Raw genomic sequence first — 17,760 nt, forward strand, 5'->3', positions numbered from 1 at the left:
TAAGCCATGGGAATTCAACTCTTTTCCCAGGGCTAGAGGTATTACAGTAACTCCTGCAAGCTTAATAAGTTCGTCTCTGCTGGTAGGTTTTTCGGCAGCTTATTTCTGCAATAATTTATCATCTTCCTTTCTATCCTCTATTATTCATCACCTGAGGGAAAACTCAGCTGCACCAGAAGGGCACAAAGTCCCTGAGCTGGAGGAAGCATTTCCAAAGAGGTGATGAGACACCTCGGGATTCCCTCGGGAATGTCAGGAATACCCAAGAGGATCTGTGACTGGGGCAGTGAGGAGAAGAGAGACCTGGCTCAAGGCGACTGCTCCAAACAGACCCCTCATTTCTACAGCCCCTCAGTAGAGGCATTGAGTTATTTGGCCACACCATGGCAGGGCACAGGGACCCGCTGGGTCAAAGCCCCATCCCGTGTGAGGGAAGCAGCCCCAGGCCCTGCTCCTCACCTCTCTGTACCTCTCCATCTCCAAAACGAAGGTTTTCTCATAGAAGAGCGCCTGCAGCCGCTCGTGCACGTAGTTGTGGCAGAGCTCCTCAAAGGTCGCCGCGCGCTCGCGGTGCTGATGCCGCGGGTTGTGGAAGCCGGGGGTGTCCACCACGGTGATGGAGGCCATGGAGAGGTGTGGGGAGGAGAAAGACCTGCAGAAAGAGGACTCACGTCATAGGTTTTACCCATGGCCATGCCCCAGCTCTCCCTGTGGAGGTGACGCTGCTGCCTCCTCCTCCAGATGTGCAGCATCCCTGGGTGGGCACCATCCCATGTAGCAGTGACCAGCACTTCCCATCTCCCCTTCTTCCCATGTCTCCTGCCAGAGAGCACCCACACCTCCTCACACTGTCCCTTTGCTTCTCCCTTCTCTCTTGTCTTTGATCTATTCAAGCCGAGTATCTCCTCCCAGCCTGGATGGAAGCACAAGGCACAGACTTCTCCTGACCTGGCCTAATGAGCCCTTAACAGTGGCATGGGATGAGAGGGCAGCAGGGGAGTCCGGCCCTGGGAAACCTCCAGGAGTGTTTTAATGCACATTCTGAATCACCATCACACCGTGCTGCTCCATCCCCAGCAGCCCTGCAGCAGGGCGAGATTAAAGGATTTCTCCTCGGTGGCATGGGGCAGCGAGGATGCTTCCATGAAAAACAGGGTGGGATGAAGAAATGGATGTATATTTATGAAGTGTTGCCTGCAGATTTCCATTGCAGCATCCTCCTGCAGCTGGGGTTGAAACATTCAGGCTCACCATCATTTTCATGGAACGTGTCTGGATTGCTGTTGCAGTGGTTTAACAGCCTTCGGTGGGCTGAGATGGAAAATAAAGCTGAGCAAAGCAAAGCTAGCTTTAAAGAGAAGAAGGGACCAGGGACACATCCCAAGCTAATGCTATTATTTAGGAGAACCAGCAGCATTTTGCTTCTCTGTCAGCCCTTTGAGTCCCATCAGCAATTTCCCTTTGGAGTGTGGTTGCTAGGAATTACAATAAAAATATTCTGCAGGTTAAATAACTGCAGGTTAAAATAAACCTGGAGTATTTTGGGCACCAGCCTTTATGTGGATGCTGACTTCAACAAACTGAGCTGCACATCAGAACTGAGAAAATGGAACAGTTTGGGAGGCTGATCCTCACCTGGGTGTTACCTTATTCCATTTATCCCAACAGACAATTTTGGATTCGCAGCACCCGAGCAGATACATCAGCCCACAGAGGATGAACTTCCCACCCTGGCTCTCCAGATGGAAATAAGCCCCTGGGGCAGAGGAAAGTGCTGCCTGCTTGGCCACACCAGCACTGGGATGCAGCCACAGCTCCCAGGGCACCTCGGCAGCTACTTGGGTACCAGAGCCTTGCACTGACACCCGAATCCTCCCCTGTGATGGAGCGAGTCCCAGCACGCATCTGCAGGGCTCACAGTGGGGTTCCTGGACTGGTTTGCTGCTCTGCCTGTACTGGTAACCTTGATTTCAGTCTGCAAAGTCACATCTATTATTAATAGGAAGCCGGGCTGCTCCTCTCAGCACTGTGATGCCCTACTCTATATGTCTGCTCATGGCACAGCTTAGAAGCTGCAGCAGGAGAGGGGCAAGGTCTCTGTGCCAGGCTGCACGTGCTGGGAAGAGGACCAGGACACTTGCTGCCCTGTGCAGCACCCAGCTGCAGATACTGATGCTCCGAAGGGCCCTTTTGCCCCTAGTGCCGACGCTCAGCCCAAAGAAGATCCGAGCACAGCGCATCTCCCATATGGACATCTCCATATCGCTTCCTTTCTGAGCAGGCAGCAGTTGCCAGCTCCATGCCTCCCCTAGCGAAGGCTCCTCTTGAGCAGCCCCTGAGAAGGAGCTGTCCCCCGCAGCACCCGGCAGCTCCGTACCTGTTGATCAGCGAGACAATTGCCCCAAAGAGCTCCTCATAGAGACCCGAAGCCATCCCCTCCACACACTCCACACCCGTCATCTTCGGCCCTGGCACAGGCAGAGGGGAGAGGAGACAAAGACACATCATCTACTTACAGCACACACGGAGCCTGGCCGATAGCAGCCCCAAGCACAGCATCACTCCCTCACAATCACTGCGTGTCACCCACCTGCTTCCTGCTCCCCCCATGCCTCCTGCCTAACGTGCATTGAAGAGAGAAAACTATTGCTATGTTAAAGGCCAGTTCTTGCTTTTATCAGAATAACTTGCAGGGGCCTGGCTGTAATTCTGCTGCTGAGGATGAGTTGGGTGTGGAAAGGTTCGCTTTAAAGGTGGGCATATCTCACATGCTGGGTCTGCCTTGGAATTAGATTCATGCGTTAACTTGAGGTTTATAGCAGCTCAGGAGCAGTTTGTCCGGCTGGGGATCTTTCAGGAGATGTGTGCCCACAGCACAACACCAGCACAGCTTCATCTGTGGGCAGGGAGAAATGAGCCCACCCTGCTGCCCTCCCGGTTTGGGGTTTTCCCTCCCTTTCCTAGGAAGAACCAGCCACATTACTTATGTGCCAGGGTCATTATCAGAACTCACCTGTTTTCATGGATCGACCTGACAGAGCGCAGTTAATAACTAAAGTAACACGAACACACTTGAAAGGACCTCACTGCCTGCAAAGCAGAGGGGTGCTTCCTCTCCTGCAGCCGCCCTCCACCCTCCTCCTGCGCAGGGAGCACCGCGATTCCCCATCACCCGTAAGCAAAGGACAACGGCTGCAGCACCGGTACCTGCCGGGCTCTCCTCTGCCGGGGGCAGGCGGCGGCCCCGCGCCGTGACCTGCGCCAGGATGTGCTTGAGGTGATGCTTGAAGGTGGCTGTGCTGAGCTCCTCCAGGTCGCAGCCCAGCGCCGCCGCCGCGCTGCTCCCGCACTCGAACTTCATGAACTGCTTCCTGCCCGCTGCGGAGGGGACGGGGCAGGATGGGCTCAGCAGAGCCGGCTGCAGACACCCTGCCTGCTCCCGTGAACAACCCCCAAATCAGACCACAAGGGTGGGTGGAGGTGCAGGACCAGCGCGCCCCAGCTTCCCTCCATCCCCCAAGGACGCTGGATCAGCCGTTTCCTCACATCCTCTCATTCAAGGGTGCTGAGGCGCTGGCACAAGGTGCCCAGAGAAGCTGTGGCTGCCCCATCCCTGGCAGTGTTCAAGGCCAGGTTGGACACAGGGGCTTGGAGCAAGCTGCTCCAGTGGAAGGTGTCCCTGATCGTGGCAGGGGTTGGAGCTGGAGGAGCTTTAAGGTCCCTTCCAACCCAAACCAGGCTGGGATTCTATGATCCCTAACAGGCAGTTCCAGACCAGGCATTGCCCTTACCGGTGCTCAGAGCAAGGGCCCAGCAGCACTTTGATGCTTGACTGAGACCAGGGTGCAAACCAGCTACAAATCAACCCTTCCAGTTCGAAGGCATGGCTGGTAGGAATCACCTCGCTTCCCACCTGCATCACATCACACTGAACCAAAAAGCTTTTTCCTCCTTAAAGCCCATCTGCTTGTTCCTGCCACCCCTTCTCCTTCAGGGCAATTCCAGTACCTCTCAGCACTCAATCCCAGTGGCCTGCCCGGCTCTGCTCCCATGTGCAGCACACGGGGCTGCCGTCCCTACACACACACTTAAGCTAGCAACAGTTGTAAGGCTTTTCTCAGCTTCGCAGGGTAATTACCATATTAAAGGCTGGCTGACTCCACAAAGGCAGACAGATTTGTCCCTTGGGTAATCCTTTAGCACAAGAAGACCTTTTTTTTGGTCAGGACAGGGTTCAAAACTCTAAAGATCTCCAACAGGTGCTTTTGAACTTATTTTCCCCAATGTAGTGCTCCCAGGTGCTCAGAGCATCCCTCCTGCCCGGTGAGACAGGGCAGAGAAGAGGCAGCTCCAAGGACATGCTTTAAGGCAACTCAGAGCAAGTCTGGACCCAGATGCCAGCAAGGCATCAGCAACATTGTGCTTTTCAAGAGCATCAATGGAGCAAACCAGCAGATGTGTTGATAGAAGCTGATGGGATCAGGAACTAATCCCTCAAACTCCGGGATCACCTTCTCCACCTCTGGTGATGTTTGCCGTGCCCGAGAGCAGCCTCAGCAAAGGGAGCCTGCACACGATATTTACATCCAGCAGCAGCAGCGATTCCAGCTTCATGATTAAAGTCAACAGGGAAAGAATCTGCAGGATAAATCCTTTCACAGCTCCAGGAAAGAAAGTGCTGCGGAGGCAGCTGCCCAGCACCCGGCAGGATGAGCAGAGACAAGCAAAGCCGCCCAGAGCCCTCAGGGCTTTTGGATGGTGGTGGATGAGGAGCCAGCCAGGGGATCACATATAGGATGATCCCTTAGAACACAACTGGTGACAGGGGTTTGGGATGGAGAGCAAGAAATGGCCACATCCTGGCCAGCCCCATGGGGGATCAGGGTCCCTTGCTCCAGGATGAGGTGATGCACAAAGCAGCTAAAGGACATATTCCCCACGGCAGGGCCTGGGGGGTTCACAGCACACCTGAGAGAGTCATCCCCCCCTTCCCCTTTGATCTTTCCCCATTATTTCTTATTCTGACTGAAGGCCTCCAACATCAAGGGCTGTGCTGGAGCAGGCACAGGAACCGCCTCAACAACGCAGGCTTGGATTGACTTTGTTTTCACTTGTTTTCCTCTGAGCTGGTTGGACACAGGCTCCTTCCTGGCAGACAGGAGATCCGGGAAGCAGAGGGGCTGCAGGGCCAGGGCTGCCCCAGACCTGCCCCACTGCCCAGCTCCAGCAGCAGCATCCTGTGCTGCAAGCTCCAGCATCCCACACTGCCTACTCCAGCATCGCACTGGCCAATCCAGCATCCCATGCCAACCACTCCAGCATCCTATGCTGGTCACTCCAGCATCCCTGAGACAACTGAGGGGCTCCATTCAGCCCAGCCCCAGTGCAAACTCTTCCCAATGGAGCAGTTGCAAGTGGAGAAGCCATTCACCCCACCAGGCTGCTCCAGCATGGAACACATCCTGCTGCTCTGGGCAGAGGGATGCAGCTCCGTGCTTCACACCTCCACAAAACCAAACCACTGCTGTCTGACCAGCACACGGGGTCGGACATGTTCCAATCCCCACTGAGGGGGGCCCTTTGGTGCTCCCCAGATTGCCCCCTCACTGTAAGCAGCCGGTGAGTGCTGAGTCAGCAGGCACGCTTGCTCAGCCTGCCCATTCACTTCCACTTATTTTACCATTAAAACATTTGCCCTGCTAATGGGACAAATAAAAGAGCCCATTTGTTTTTCCTTATTACCCTGGGAGGGGACAGGGAGACAGTGGAGGCTCCTCCTGGCTTGAACGGTTAATCCATTTGTCCTGCACTAAATTCTCCAGTCTATTCTCTGTTGACCCATTGCCTGATGTATGACATATTAAAGCCTATATATAACAAAGGGAAGAGCTGTGTAATAGCATGATTAAAGAAATCTGCCATTCTGGCTGCATTTCCCCGACTGCTTGCAATAAAGATGTCAGAGCACTGAACAGATAGAACCATAACGCAGGAGACAGCCCGCCTGGACCGGGGCAGTGCTGTGACCACACGAAGGAGATGCACCATTAACAGGATCCCCACGAGCTTCCCAGACCCTCCCAGCAGCCAGCCAGGCTCCAGCCAGGACTTGGCTGTTCCCAGTGCTTTCTGCTCCTGCTTCCCTGGCTCTGAACCCTGGACCATGGCCAGGACACAGGGGAAAAGCAGCTCTCATGCTGAGCAGAGATGCACTGGGGTGCAGACCCCCCCCAGCATCCCACTGCCCACAGGCCTGGATCTCTTCCCTGCTCCCTGCAAAGCACAGTTCCCAGAAATCCTCCTCATTTTGCAGACCTGGGCGGCAGAACATGGAGCTCTGCCCAATTCATGCTCCAAACCGGGATCCTCTGCCCTGGGACACAAAGCATCCTGCCTCAATCCTCCAGCCCGGGGAAAAGAAATCCTGAGGGCATCAGACAGTGTACAGGGCTTAGAATCATAGAATCAACTAGGGTGGAAAAGACCTGTAAGATCAGGTCCAGCCATTACCAACCAGGGTTGTGGCTGGGTGGTCACTGTGCTGTGATCCAGGCCCTGGAGACTGCATCACCTTGGGTTGGGTTTTTCCCAGGAAGCCATCAGGCTCCATCAGGACTAAACTGTTGCTCCTGAGCTCTAGGACAAAGAGCCACCATCCTGCCAACGCCGCAGCATCAGCTGCGCTTCCCTCTGCAGCAGGAAAAGCCACGTGCTGAAAAGCAAAAGTCTTTAACAGAGAGAGAAAAATGAGCAAGATCGAGAGGGCAGCCCCAGTGCAGTCCTTTCCAAGAGGCATTTTGATGAAGGATGCAGGGAAGCAGAGGAGCGCTTCCCGCCAGGAGCGAGGTGGCCTTCACTCACCCGCAGCACCGAGCTGTGGCAGAGCAGTGATTTAACCACAGCCAAGGCCACGGCTGGGTGCCAGCGCCGGGACAGCCGCTCTGTGAGGGAAAACAAAGCTACAGCAGGGGCAGAGGCTCTGCATTGGCCTCCTGCTCCCTCCTCTTACAGAACCATGGAATTGTTTGGGTTCAAGGGATCCTTTAGCAGCAGGCAGCAACAAAAAAACAGGGTAAATCTGGGCATTGAGCTTGGATGGAACCGAGAACAAAAGTGCCATTTCCATATCAGTTAAGGAAAGGTCAGTACATCTCAGAGGCTGCAAAGCAGCAGAAATAATGCAGGTCCAAGGCTTTTTCCTCAGCTCTGGCAAGAAAGCGATAAGTCACCGAGTCCACTCCTGATAGATATCTATGCTCAGGAAGCTGCATAATTAATGCCAATAGGATCCTGCTGGCTGCTCTCCCTCTCACATCGTGATGGACATTCCCATTACAATACCTGGCTAAATGGCTTCCAGCCTTCTGGAAACTTTCCATTCCCAGAGCTCACAGGGTCTTCAAGGGGGGTTGAGAAACAGCAGGGCACTGGGCACCAGCACTTGGGACCCAGGCTCAGCCCCTCCTGCTCCATCCCATCCTGCACATCTGCCCTCATGGTTTCCCTCTACCAAGGGGCTCAGGACGCTGGGTTTGTGGCTGCGTTGGAGCATGGTGGGGTTTGGGGTAACCACACTTGGCGCACACTGACCACAGCACTTGGAGGGCTCTAATGACTTGCCAGCACTGGAAAGCCAATTCCCTCTCTGAAAGGCACATGGTGGGAAGCCCGCGGGAAGCAGGGAGCAGCAATGCTCTATTGTTATAACAGTCAGCAGAATGGACAGCTTGAGAGCGAGCTGAATGCGGCCCCCCCGCTGCACCCAAACCCTCCCTCCCGGTTAAAGAGGCAAAGAATGACTGAAATATGCCATGTTCTGCAGCCACAAAGGGCCTGGGAGCACTCAGGTGGATGGGGACCGGGATGCCCCGCTGGCCCCTGGCTGCATCCACACAAAACCCCAGCTCAAACACAACTGAAAGGCAACAGGAGTCACTGACACCGGCCTGGAGCCAGCCTTTGAAACACAACCTTTCCTTCTCTGTGTTTTTCTACCCGCAGATGTGTTTTCCACCTCAGGCAGAGGGAGGTGATGCTGCTCCCCTCCTGTTTCATTCCTGCACAAACCCAACCTGCAATGAGGGCACAGCCATCAGCACCTGCTGCAGTGCGGCCACGGTGCCGGGGCTGGCGGTGGCCGCGGTGCCCGGCTGCGCTGCTCAATGCCAGTGAAGCCCCAGCAACGAGGCTCCCTTGGGTGAGATTTCAAGGAGAGGATTTGGAACATACAGCTTCAAAGCGCATGAGAGGGGAAGGGAAGAGATGGCTATCAGGAGAGAGGTTTAACCACATTAAAAGAGTCATCGCCCCCACTGAGACTTTTGCTCTGTGCAGCTTTGATCCATTTTTTATCCATATTTCCTTTCATTTCTCCGCTTTTGTTGAAACACGATGGGGGAATCAATAGCAGAGCGAGTGATGCTGAGACATGCTCTGGTTGTTAATCCTGTACCCGAGTGCCTGAAAGCCACAGCCCTGCCTGGGCTTGCCATTAACATCCATGTTCGTGCTGGAGCAATTGTGACAAGGTTTGTTGAATGCAGCCCCAGGTTCGCTCCCCGGCTGAGCGATGGGATGATGGGGACGGAACATTCAGGAAGTTAACACAAAGCAGCTCAGCAAACCCTCTGCAGCCAACAGTGACCATTCCCCTCTGCCTTGGAGCTGACACACACGTCCCAAAACCTGCTCTCCTGCAAACCCCGGAGGCACAAGGACTTTGATCCCTTTGCTAAGAGCCTCATCCCACACTTCAGCCTGAGACAGCAGGGTCATACTGTGCAAGCTGGAAGGGAGTTAGGGGAGATGGAGATGGGGAAAGAGAACACCAGAGAGAAGGAGAAAGAGAACTCACGTTAAGTGACAAGAGCATTCATCCTTTTAAAATAATTAATATATGATTAATGGCATAAATTACCATAAGATGTGTTATGACATGTTGCAGAGACGTTTATAAATGTCTATGGTTTAGTTTATAGCAGCCTTTATGCAGCCTTCATAAACTGAAGTGTGTAAATCAATGTGGCTGCCTCTAAAATGGGTTTGAGCACATCTTAAAATAATTTATAAGGGATAAGGCAATTTCTATACAACCTGTATTAACAAAGTCTTTATAAATATAATCTTCATCCAGACTCATCCTATTATAATTCAGTTACTGTATTAGGCACCCAGGAGGTGATAGAGTTATTGCTACCTGAAGCTGTCCCTTCACAGTGTCATTGGGGACAATGTGCAAACAAATGAGATCATCAATTCACAGACTGGTTTGAGTTGAAGGGACCTTAAAGCTCCTCCAGCTCCAACCCCTGCCACGGGCAGGGACCCCTTCCACTGGAGCAGCTTGCTCCAGGCCCCTGTGTCCAACCTGGCCTTGAACACTGCCAGGGATGGGGCAGCCACAGCTTCTCTGGGCACCTTGTTCCAGCGAGTTACTTCCCCCGGTCCTCCCCAAGGAGCTGGCACAAGGCAATGCCCTGCAGCTCCTGTCCTGCCCGCACACAGCCGGGGCATGGACCCGCTCCAGAATCCCCCAAGGGCAGGACACCAGCACTGAGCATCACCCAGCTCCTCCATGGGCAGCGAAGAGCTCAGAGCCACCATGACCATGCAACAGCCTCTGGGTGAGCATCGCTCCCCCCCGCCTCGCCACGCACCCCAGCACTGAGCACCGCAGGGACCGGCTCCCTCCTCTAACCTCGGCACTTAAACAAGGTACAAGGGACGGAGCCCGCTCACCTTTGCAGGCGCCGGCAGCTCCCAGGTGGTAAATGCCGGCTAAGACGCGCCACACGGCCGCCTGCTCCTCCGCGGTGATGCCCAATGTGCCCATGGCCGCCCGGAGCTGGGCGAACGCTGCCGAGGCTTTCTGCTTCTCCTCGGGCTGCAGCGGGGGAGAGACAGGGGGGATATCACTGCCTCTGCCAGAGCATCGCAGGAACAGGGTATACAGGGGGAACACAATGGGGCGGGTGGAAACTGGGTGGCCAGCAGGACAGTAAGGCTTCAATGGAGAAGCAGAGGCAGGGGCAGTGCTCATCTTGTCCCTTTTGCAGATCATGCACTCCCCGGACTGAAGAGGTGCTGCCCAGGGCCAGTGCTGCCCAGCTCCTGCTGATCCTCTGCATCCCAGCAGGAAACCCCTCCATGCTGGGATGGGGAACCCTCAGGAATCGGGTGCCGGGGTACCTCACTGTGCTCTGCACAGGAACTGCTGCTCCAACAGCCAAACCTTTTGGCCGCTGGACTGGAGCAGGAGCTCGCTGATGAAGATTGAACATTGAATCCATCACCAGATGATGCAACTGCAAATTGCTGCCATGCATCGTGGTGCTTTGGCACGATCTGCCTGATCTCTGCAAACAGCTCAGACTAATGAGGGGCTGGGAATCAGTGCTGGCTCTTGTAGCCCCTAAAAATCGCATTCTGGTCTCTCCAAAGGGTGCATTCCCCCACCCAGGAGCTGCCACTGCAGGGAAACATCAGGGGCTGTTGGTCCTGGATCACAGGATCTGTCCCTGGGATGGATGGGGGGGTCCAAACCCAGGTGCAGACCCCAGGCAGGGGTAGCCCCAGTCCCAGCAGCTTCCATGGGGCAGATGCTTCCTCACACCCCAACATTCTCTCGCTCCATGTGCACGGCACAGAGGCACCGTCCCGAGTCACCCATCAGCCGAGGACCCAGCACATCCCCTACCCGGGGTGATGAAGAGCACACACTTGCAGCATCCCGCTGCAGGCAGTGCACGGCTCCAGCGTTTCCCCTCACCTTTGTGAACGGCTTGATCCCAAAGGAATTGTTCTCAGACACCTGGTGCAAGTGCAGCATCGTCCTGGAAGCAGTTGCAGGAGACAAGAGTCAAGCTCCCTCCTTGTCTGCCCCAGCACTCCCCAAACCCCCGCCTGCTCCCTGGGGACACCCACAGAGCCCCTTTACAGCAGCATCCCAGGGGCCTTGATGGGAATGCTGCCATGGGTCTGCCCACATAGGGGTTGGAGCCAGCACCAGACACACCAGGACCCGTTTTTGTCCAAGGTAGCCTGGGGACATGCAGCTTTGGGGGAAAACCAGGAACGAGCAGGGAAAGGGACCTCTATTTGATCAGCCCAATTTTGGTTTTGGTGAAAGGGCACAAAAAGCAGCAGAAAACACCCATTTCCTAGAAAATCTCTTATATATGTGTATAAAATCCCTGCAGCATCACTAATGGGATCCCCCTCACATGCTCTTTATCAGAGGGGTCTCAAAAACCACATTGCTGGAGCCACCTTGGTTATAGACCATGGGGAGCCCCTCAGCAGTGGGGAACCCATCAGGTGAGCACCCAGGCACGGAGCGGAGCCACCCGGACCCACGGGACCCTCACACCCACCTCTGCGCCGCATCCAGCCCCGCCAGCATCAGGGGGAAGACGTTGAAGCTGCTCTCTCCGGGGGGCTGCTGGGCGACACGGCCCCGCTCCAGCAGCATGGTCTGGGGAGGGAGCGGAGGCAGGCGTCAGGGACAGCCCCAGTGCAGGCAGGAGGGGGCACAGTGGTACCCAGGGACATGGAGATGCTGCCAGGAGCTGCCAAGGAAGGGCTGGATTTCCCCTTGCAGGACCATGACTGGCTTTGGATGCTGTGCACTACAGGGTGTGCAAGCAGGAGCTGGATTGTGCCCCAGGCGTGCATCAAGGGGCAACATTCCAGTGCATGGATGCAATATCCACAGTCTCTCCCCACCTCTGGAGGTCTGGGCAGTGTGATGGACTTAGCAAAGATGCTACAGTCTCCAGCTAAGCCATTGCCTGAGCTTGAGGGAAGGCTGGATCAGCCTCCAGCCTCGTCAAGGTTGTTCCGTGCCAGCATTGACACCAGGAACAAGTCCTTGCAGAGCTGGGCTCCCCTCTCTGATTGTCCCTTGCTCCCACCAGCACCTCAGGGTGGTACCAGTGGTCCAAAGAGCAAATGCAGAGGGATGCAGCAGTGGGAAGACCCAGTGTTCCCCACACAGGAAGCCCTGGTGTTACCCACAGCAGACACCAGCTCAAGCCCCTTCCTCCATCAGCTGAGGCCCCAGCAGCAATGCTTAAAGTGCCTCTGCATCACAGCCCTGATGGTGATAAAAGCCCTCAGAGGCTCCAGCTCGAGGCTGCTGTGGAAAGTGGTGCTACCGAAACGCTGAATTATGCATCTCCTCATCAACGTTTCTTTCCAGCCCTGTTCTGCTCTCCCTGCCTGGGGACGGGTGATGTGCTACGGGCACCCCCACACCACTGACAGGGCTCCTGCTCCGCTGCAGTTTGGGGCAGCTCTGGTCCAGGAGGAGCAGCAGAGCCGAGCATCACTGCCTGCCCCATCCCAAGGACCCCGGGTTCAGCCACAGCCCTCCCGTCTCACCAGGCAACGAGGTCCATGGGGTACCTGGAGGTGAGCAGCCGTTATCTGGCCGGTGGCACTGAAATCCAGCGACAGGACCATGGAGAAGCGCGTGGAGCTGCTGCTGTGGCCGGTGGTCACCGACCCAAAGGCTCCCAGCACCGTGAACATCGCCTGGATCTTCTCCACTGCAAAACCAGCACCGGCAGCCCCCTGAGCCATCCCGATGGCTGCAGCGCTGCATTGCTGTGGTGCTCACCGGGAGAGAGCCAGACCATGCTGCTGCTGCACCAGCGCAGCCCCAGACTGCAAACAGGCCCTGATGGAGGCTTCTCCTCCTGCCTGCACCACTGCCTGCACAGGACCAGCCAGGCATGGGGTCAGCATCCTGCACTATGAGAGCATGGGTACATGGTGGGAAGGGGCTGTGCCAGCCTGACCACAGCAGCACACTGCTCCAGGCCATGCGCCACCCTTGCTGCAGGAGCACGGTGTACCCAGTCCTCCGAAACCCGAACCTGCCCTCTAACACCACTGATTGCTGAACAGCGCTTCCCCTCGCGTCACCGGTAACTTGATCAGGGGGAAAAGCGCTGCCCCAAGCACGCCACCAGTTCCCTCCTGGTGCCTGCCCTGCTCTTTATCGAAATAGTAAACGTGCTGGGTCTGGGATGCAGCAGCACCCGCAGCCCTGCCAGCCCTCGCTGCGCTCACACCGGCTGCGCGGGAGCCACCCCAAGGGCATGAATCACACCAGGAACGGGTCAGACAGAGGCCAGCAGATGGAAACGGCATCCCCCTCATGTCTGCTGCACTCCACAGCCTGCAGCCTCTGCCCCGCATCCCACAGCCTCTGCCCCGCATCCCACAGCCTCTGCCCCGCATCCCGCAGCCTCTGCCCCACATCCCACAGCCTCTGCCCCACATCCCACAGCCTCTGCCCCACATCCCACAGCCTCTGCCCCGCATCCCGCAGCCTCTGCCCCGCATCCCGCAGCCTCTGCCCCGCATCCCGCAGCGGGACTCGGAGCTGGTACCTGAGACGCTGCCGTCCACGCTGCCAGCGGAGCCCACCAGGAACTCCAGAGCTTTCTGGCAGCATGAGGTCCTGCCAGCCCCGCTGCGCCCCAGGGGCACGATGGCCTGGTCCTGTCGCTGCAGCAGCAGGTTCCTGTAGGCTCGCTGTGCCACCGAGCAGATGTGGGGCGGCATGTCCCGCTTCCCCTTGAGTGCCTGCGGGAGGGGGACAGCACAGCCCGAAACAGGCTCCTTACACAGGAAATCCTGACAACATTCACACTCGGGCAATGGTTTCTCCCCAGGGTGCAAAACCCCACGAGATTCCCAGAGGAAAGGGAAATGCCGCCCAGCCTGGCCAGCTTGGCCTTGCTACACCAGTACCAGAGAGACGGTTGGGAACTGACCCGGGGAACCTGCAGCAAAACCCACTCCATCTTGCCCATGAGCAATGGTTCTGAGCATCCCTGATCCCAAGTGTCTTCAGAGCATCCCCAGCCCCAAGCATCCCCAGAGCACTCCCCCACCCTGGGCATCCCTTGTCCCGAGTGTCCTCAGAGCTTCTCTGGCCTGGAGCATCCCTGGTCTCAAATGTCCTCAGAGCAATCTTCAGCCCAAGCATCCCTTGTTTCAAGTGTCCTCAACACATCACCACTCTGAGCATCCCCAATCCCCAGTGCCCTCAGAGCATCCCCACTCTGAGCATCCCCAATCTCCAGTGTCCTCAGCGCATCCCCACTCTGAGCATCCCCAATCCCCAGTGTCCTCAAAGCATCCCCAATCTCAGCATCCCCAATCCCCAGTGTCCTCAGAGCATCCCCAATCTCCAGTGTCCTCAGCACATCCCCGCTCTGAGCATCCCCAATCCCCAGTGTCCTCAGAGCATCCCCAATCTCCAGTGTCCTCAGCACATCCCCGCTCTGAGCATCCCCAGCGTCCTCAGAGCATCCCCAATCTCAGCATCCCTTATCCCGAGCGTCCTCAGCGCATCCCCGCCCCGCGCATCCCGGGCCCCGGCAGCGGCGGTCGCACGGTGCCACCTGCCGGCCCCGCCGCGCCCGGCGCCCCCCGCCTCTGTCCGCTCGGGGTGCGGTGGCCGCGCTCACCCTGCCCGCGGTGCCGCTGCCGGTGCCGCTGTCGCGGATGGACACCAGGCTGTGCCCGGCGAAGGTGCAGGGCAGGCGGGCGCCGTAGCGCTGCTGCAGCGTGTTCATGGCGCTGCAGGAGTTGAGGCTGAGGAGCGCGGCCAGGTCCTCGGCCAGGTCCAGGCTGGGGGGGTTGCTCTGCAGGAAGAGAGATGGAGCCCCCCCCCTCGAGCAACGCCACCGCGCCTCGGGCTGCACCGGGCACATCCAGCCGGGGCAATGCCCGAGCACTGGGGCTGCCCTGGGTCCAATCCCTCACCCTCTGCACGCTGTCCTCGTCCACCTCGGTGACGCTGCCGTCCGCGTCCCGGCGCACCCGCACCCTCCCCGCCGGCAGCTCCGGTGTCCCCACGTCCGGCTTCAGCTGCGTGGCTGCGATGAGAGGCCCGTGAGTCCCCCGGTGCGGTACAATGGAGGGGGCTGCATCGTGGGGGGCTGCAGAGGGGCCATCTCCAACGGGACATGGAGCAGCTCCCGGTGCCCACCCTGCTCCCAGTCACAGCCTGGCTGGAGACACCACCTAGGTTCGGTGCTGAAAAGTGAGGGCAGAGGAAGGCATTTACCGAGCGTGAATCCATCCTCCTGGACAAGCCAGACCTTCTCTGCTTCATACCAGGCATCCCTGGGAGCCTGCAGGGGGGAGAGAAGGGAATCCTGCAGGACCCAGTGGAAACTGCACTGGACAAACTGCATCTGCCCCCTGGACAGCAGCAGGAGCCCTGCACTCCTCTGCCTGCCTGGCCCAGCAGCTCCTCGGTACTTTACCTGCTCCTTGTCCTTGCTCTCGCCTGTCTCCTTGCTCTCTCCTGGTGCCTCTTTCCCCTCTCCCAGCTCTGCCTTCCCCTTCCCCACCTCCTTTGCCACATCGTCGGACTTCTCCTGGGTCCCTCCCGGCTCCTCCTTGGGCCCCTCTGACTTGTTCACAGTTTTTCCAGGCTTTTTGATCTCCCTTGGCTCCTTCTTCCCATCTCCAACATCTTTCCTCATCTTCTCCGGCTCTTTCCTGCCCGGTCCCAGCTCCCTCTTGGCTCCTGCCTTGGCTGGAGGCTCTGCGTGGCTCAGGGGTGCCCTCTTCTCCTTCTTGGTGCTCTCAGGGACCTTGGCCGTGTCCCCCACCTTTGCTGGGGCTTTGCTGGGGCACTGGGGGCCCTTGCTGGGCGCAGGGGCTGAAGGCTGGGGGCTGCCCCCTGGCTGGGGGTCCTTGGGGCTCCTCTTGGGGCACAGCGGCTGCGCTGCTTTGGGAGCCTCCGGCCGAGGGGTCTCCGCTGGCTTTGGGGCTGCTGCTGTGGGGCTGGGTGCTGGGGATGGGGCTTTGCCGGCGCTGGGCCCTGCCGCAGCCCTCCCGGATGGCAGCTCCTTGTGTGGTGGGGGGGTCACCCCCTTGCCCCCCGGCCCCTCTGCCTGCAGCCCGTTGGGCAGCGCCCGCCCGTCCTTGGTCCCCTCTGCTCCAGCCGCTGCGGTGACCCCGGCTCCGGCCCCGCTCTCTGCTGCCGCGGGCTGCAAGTGAAGGAGGGAGCTGGGTCCGACAGGGACAGGGCAAAGGACCCGGCCCCTGCCCCAGCCCCACAAGGGATGCTCGCGCCAGGCGCAGCCCGGCTGAACACAGAGCCCCAGCCCTGACCTGCTCACTCCAGGCACAGCCGATGGCTGCGGGTGCTGCATGGACCTGGCTGCATGGGTGCATTCGGCGTCATCCCCATCCTCCTCCCTCCTCCCTGGCCACCTCCTGGGTCACCACTTGGTGCCATGCCCAGGGACATCCCTTCCTGCTGAACCAGAGAGCCTCATGCTCTGCTTAATCACTCACCTTCTAATTAAGCCAGTCAGGAGCACCAAGTTGATTTATGCTTGAGGCCTTGCCACCCAACCCCAAGACCACCTCAGGCTTCCACCCGCAGCCCCCAGTCCCCAAGGCCCTGCTCTGGCTGGGCACAGACGGGGACACCCCTCGATGCCAGGGCTCCTCTCACCTCCTCTTTGCCGCTCGCCTTTTCCTTCCTCAGCTTGGCCGCCTTGGCCTCCTTCTCGGTCTCCCTCACGAGCTGCTTGATGAACCCCCCGGGGATGACCGACAGGAGCAGGGGGGGAGCGGCAGGGGCTGGCCCCCGGTCCTCGTCCCGGATCTGTTTGCAGGAGCAGAGGCTGGTTACGGGCATGGACAGGGACAGGAGCCCTGGCAAATCCAACCCCATGGGCAGCAGCACGGGCACGGAGCCGAGCACCAGCTCAATGCAGGGCCAGCGCAGCAGCCGCAGCTGCAGGATGCAGGATGCTGGTGATGCTGTGAGCACCGGGCTGTGGTGAGCAGCAGGAGAAGCACTGAGAAGCCCTGCAGGGAGGCACCAGGTTTCCACACCGCAGCTCTGCCCGCGCTGCCAGCTCTGCCCAGCACCAGCAGCTCCAGCACAGCCATGGCAGGAACCATTCCGGCTGCAGAGAGTCCAGAAGCAGCTCCCAGCATCACCGCGGCCACATGCGGGTCCCTCCAAGCCGGGTCCAAGCTGAACCCCATTTCCTGCAGCCCCCACAGCAAGGGCTCCCCCAGCACCAAACCTGCAGAGCCCTGCCCCAAACCACAGCAGAAATGCTCAAACCAGACCATTGAGGCTGCAAAGGTGCCCAGGGCCTGCAGGGCTGGACACAGCACGAGCGATGTGGAGGGACACCAACCCTGGAGCCATGCGGGGGCTTGCTGCAGTGCGGCCCCCCCAGCACCCTGCGAGCATCCAGCCCCAAACACCGCTGGTACCACCCCGGACCAAGACTTTCCTTCTGCTCCCAGAGCGCCAGACGTGAGGAGATGGCCATGCCGGCGAGCGATGGGGCTGCACGGAGAGCCACGGGCAGAGAGAGAGCGAAGTTAGCCAAGGGCTACCGCTGGCCATGGGGCCATGATCCGGGCTGTGCACTGAAGGGACGGGGCTTTGGTGTGCTGGGGAGGGCACAGCCGTGAGCAGCCGCATCCAGCCCCTGCCACGGCACAGGGAGGTGATGGCACAAGGTGCTGGTGGCACTGGTGCTGGGGCCCCGCTGCCCGGGGCTGAGTGGCTCTGGTGGCTCTGGGCGGCTGCAGGAGCCAGCCCGTGCCCCGCTTTGGGCTGACCCCGGCTTCACCTGTCGAGATCATTCATGCACTGAGCGGGTCGGGGCTCGTCCGGCCCAGCCGCTCGCTCCAGCAGCCGCATCTCCTTGTACAGTAAAGGGCAGGAGCGCCAGGAGCCGGGTCAGGAATGTCATC

The 17,760-nt window shown here is 58.4% G+C and overlaps 1 protein-coding gene across 1 annotated transcript in view; it reads right to left on the bottom strand.

Moving 5' to 3' along the window:
* The window catches only part of MYO18B (myosin XVIIIB), a gene marked incomplete at both ends in the record, with an annotated part of 58,390 nt that extends 41,060 nt beyond the window's left edge, over positions 1-17,330 (bottom strand). The window contains 14 exons of the mRNA XM_080628802.1: positions 460-652; positions 2,378-2,468; positions 3,208-3,378; positions 9,739-9,883; positions 10,769-10,832; positions 11,373-11,473; positions 12,406-12,548; positions 13,398-13,593; positions 14,484-14,660; positions 14,782-14,894; positions 15,086-15,152; positions 15,288-16,019; positions 16,493-16,645; positions 17,193-17,330. Coding sequence (XP_080484928.1) covers positions 460-652; positions 2,378-2,468; positions 3,208-3,378; positions 9,739-9,883; positions 10,769-10,832; positions 11,373-11,473; positions 12,406-12,548; positions 13,398-13,593; positions 14,484-14,660; positions 14,782-14,894; positions 15,086-15,152; positions 15,288-16,019; positions 16,493-16,645; positions 17,193-17,330 — 2,484 coding nt within the window. The remainder of the gene's footprint in view (positions 1-459; positions 653-2,377; positions 2,469-3,207; positions 3,379-9,738; positions 9,884-10,768; positions 10,833-11,372; positions 11,474-12,405; positions 12,549-13,397; positions 13,594-14,483; positions 14,661-14,781; positions 14,895-15,085; positions 15,153-15,287; positions 16,020-16,492; positions 16,646-17,192) is intronic.
* Positions 17,331-17,760: the final 430 nt, after the last annotated feature.

This window comes from Psittacula echo, assembly GCF_963264785.1.
Source record: "Psittacula echo genome assembly, chromosome: 13".
Lineage (NCBI taxonomy): Eukaryota > Metazoa > Chordata > Aves > Psittaciformes > Psittacidae > Psittacula > Psittacula echo.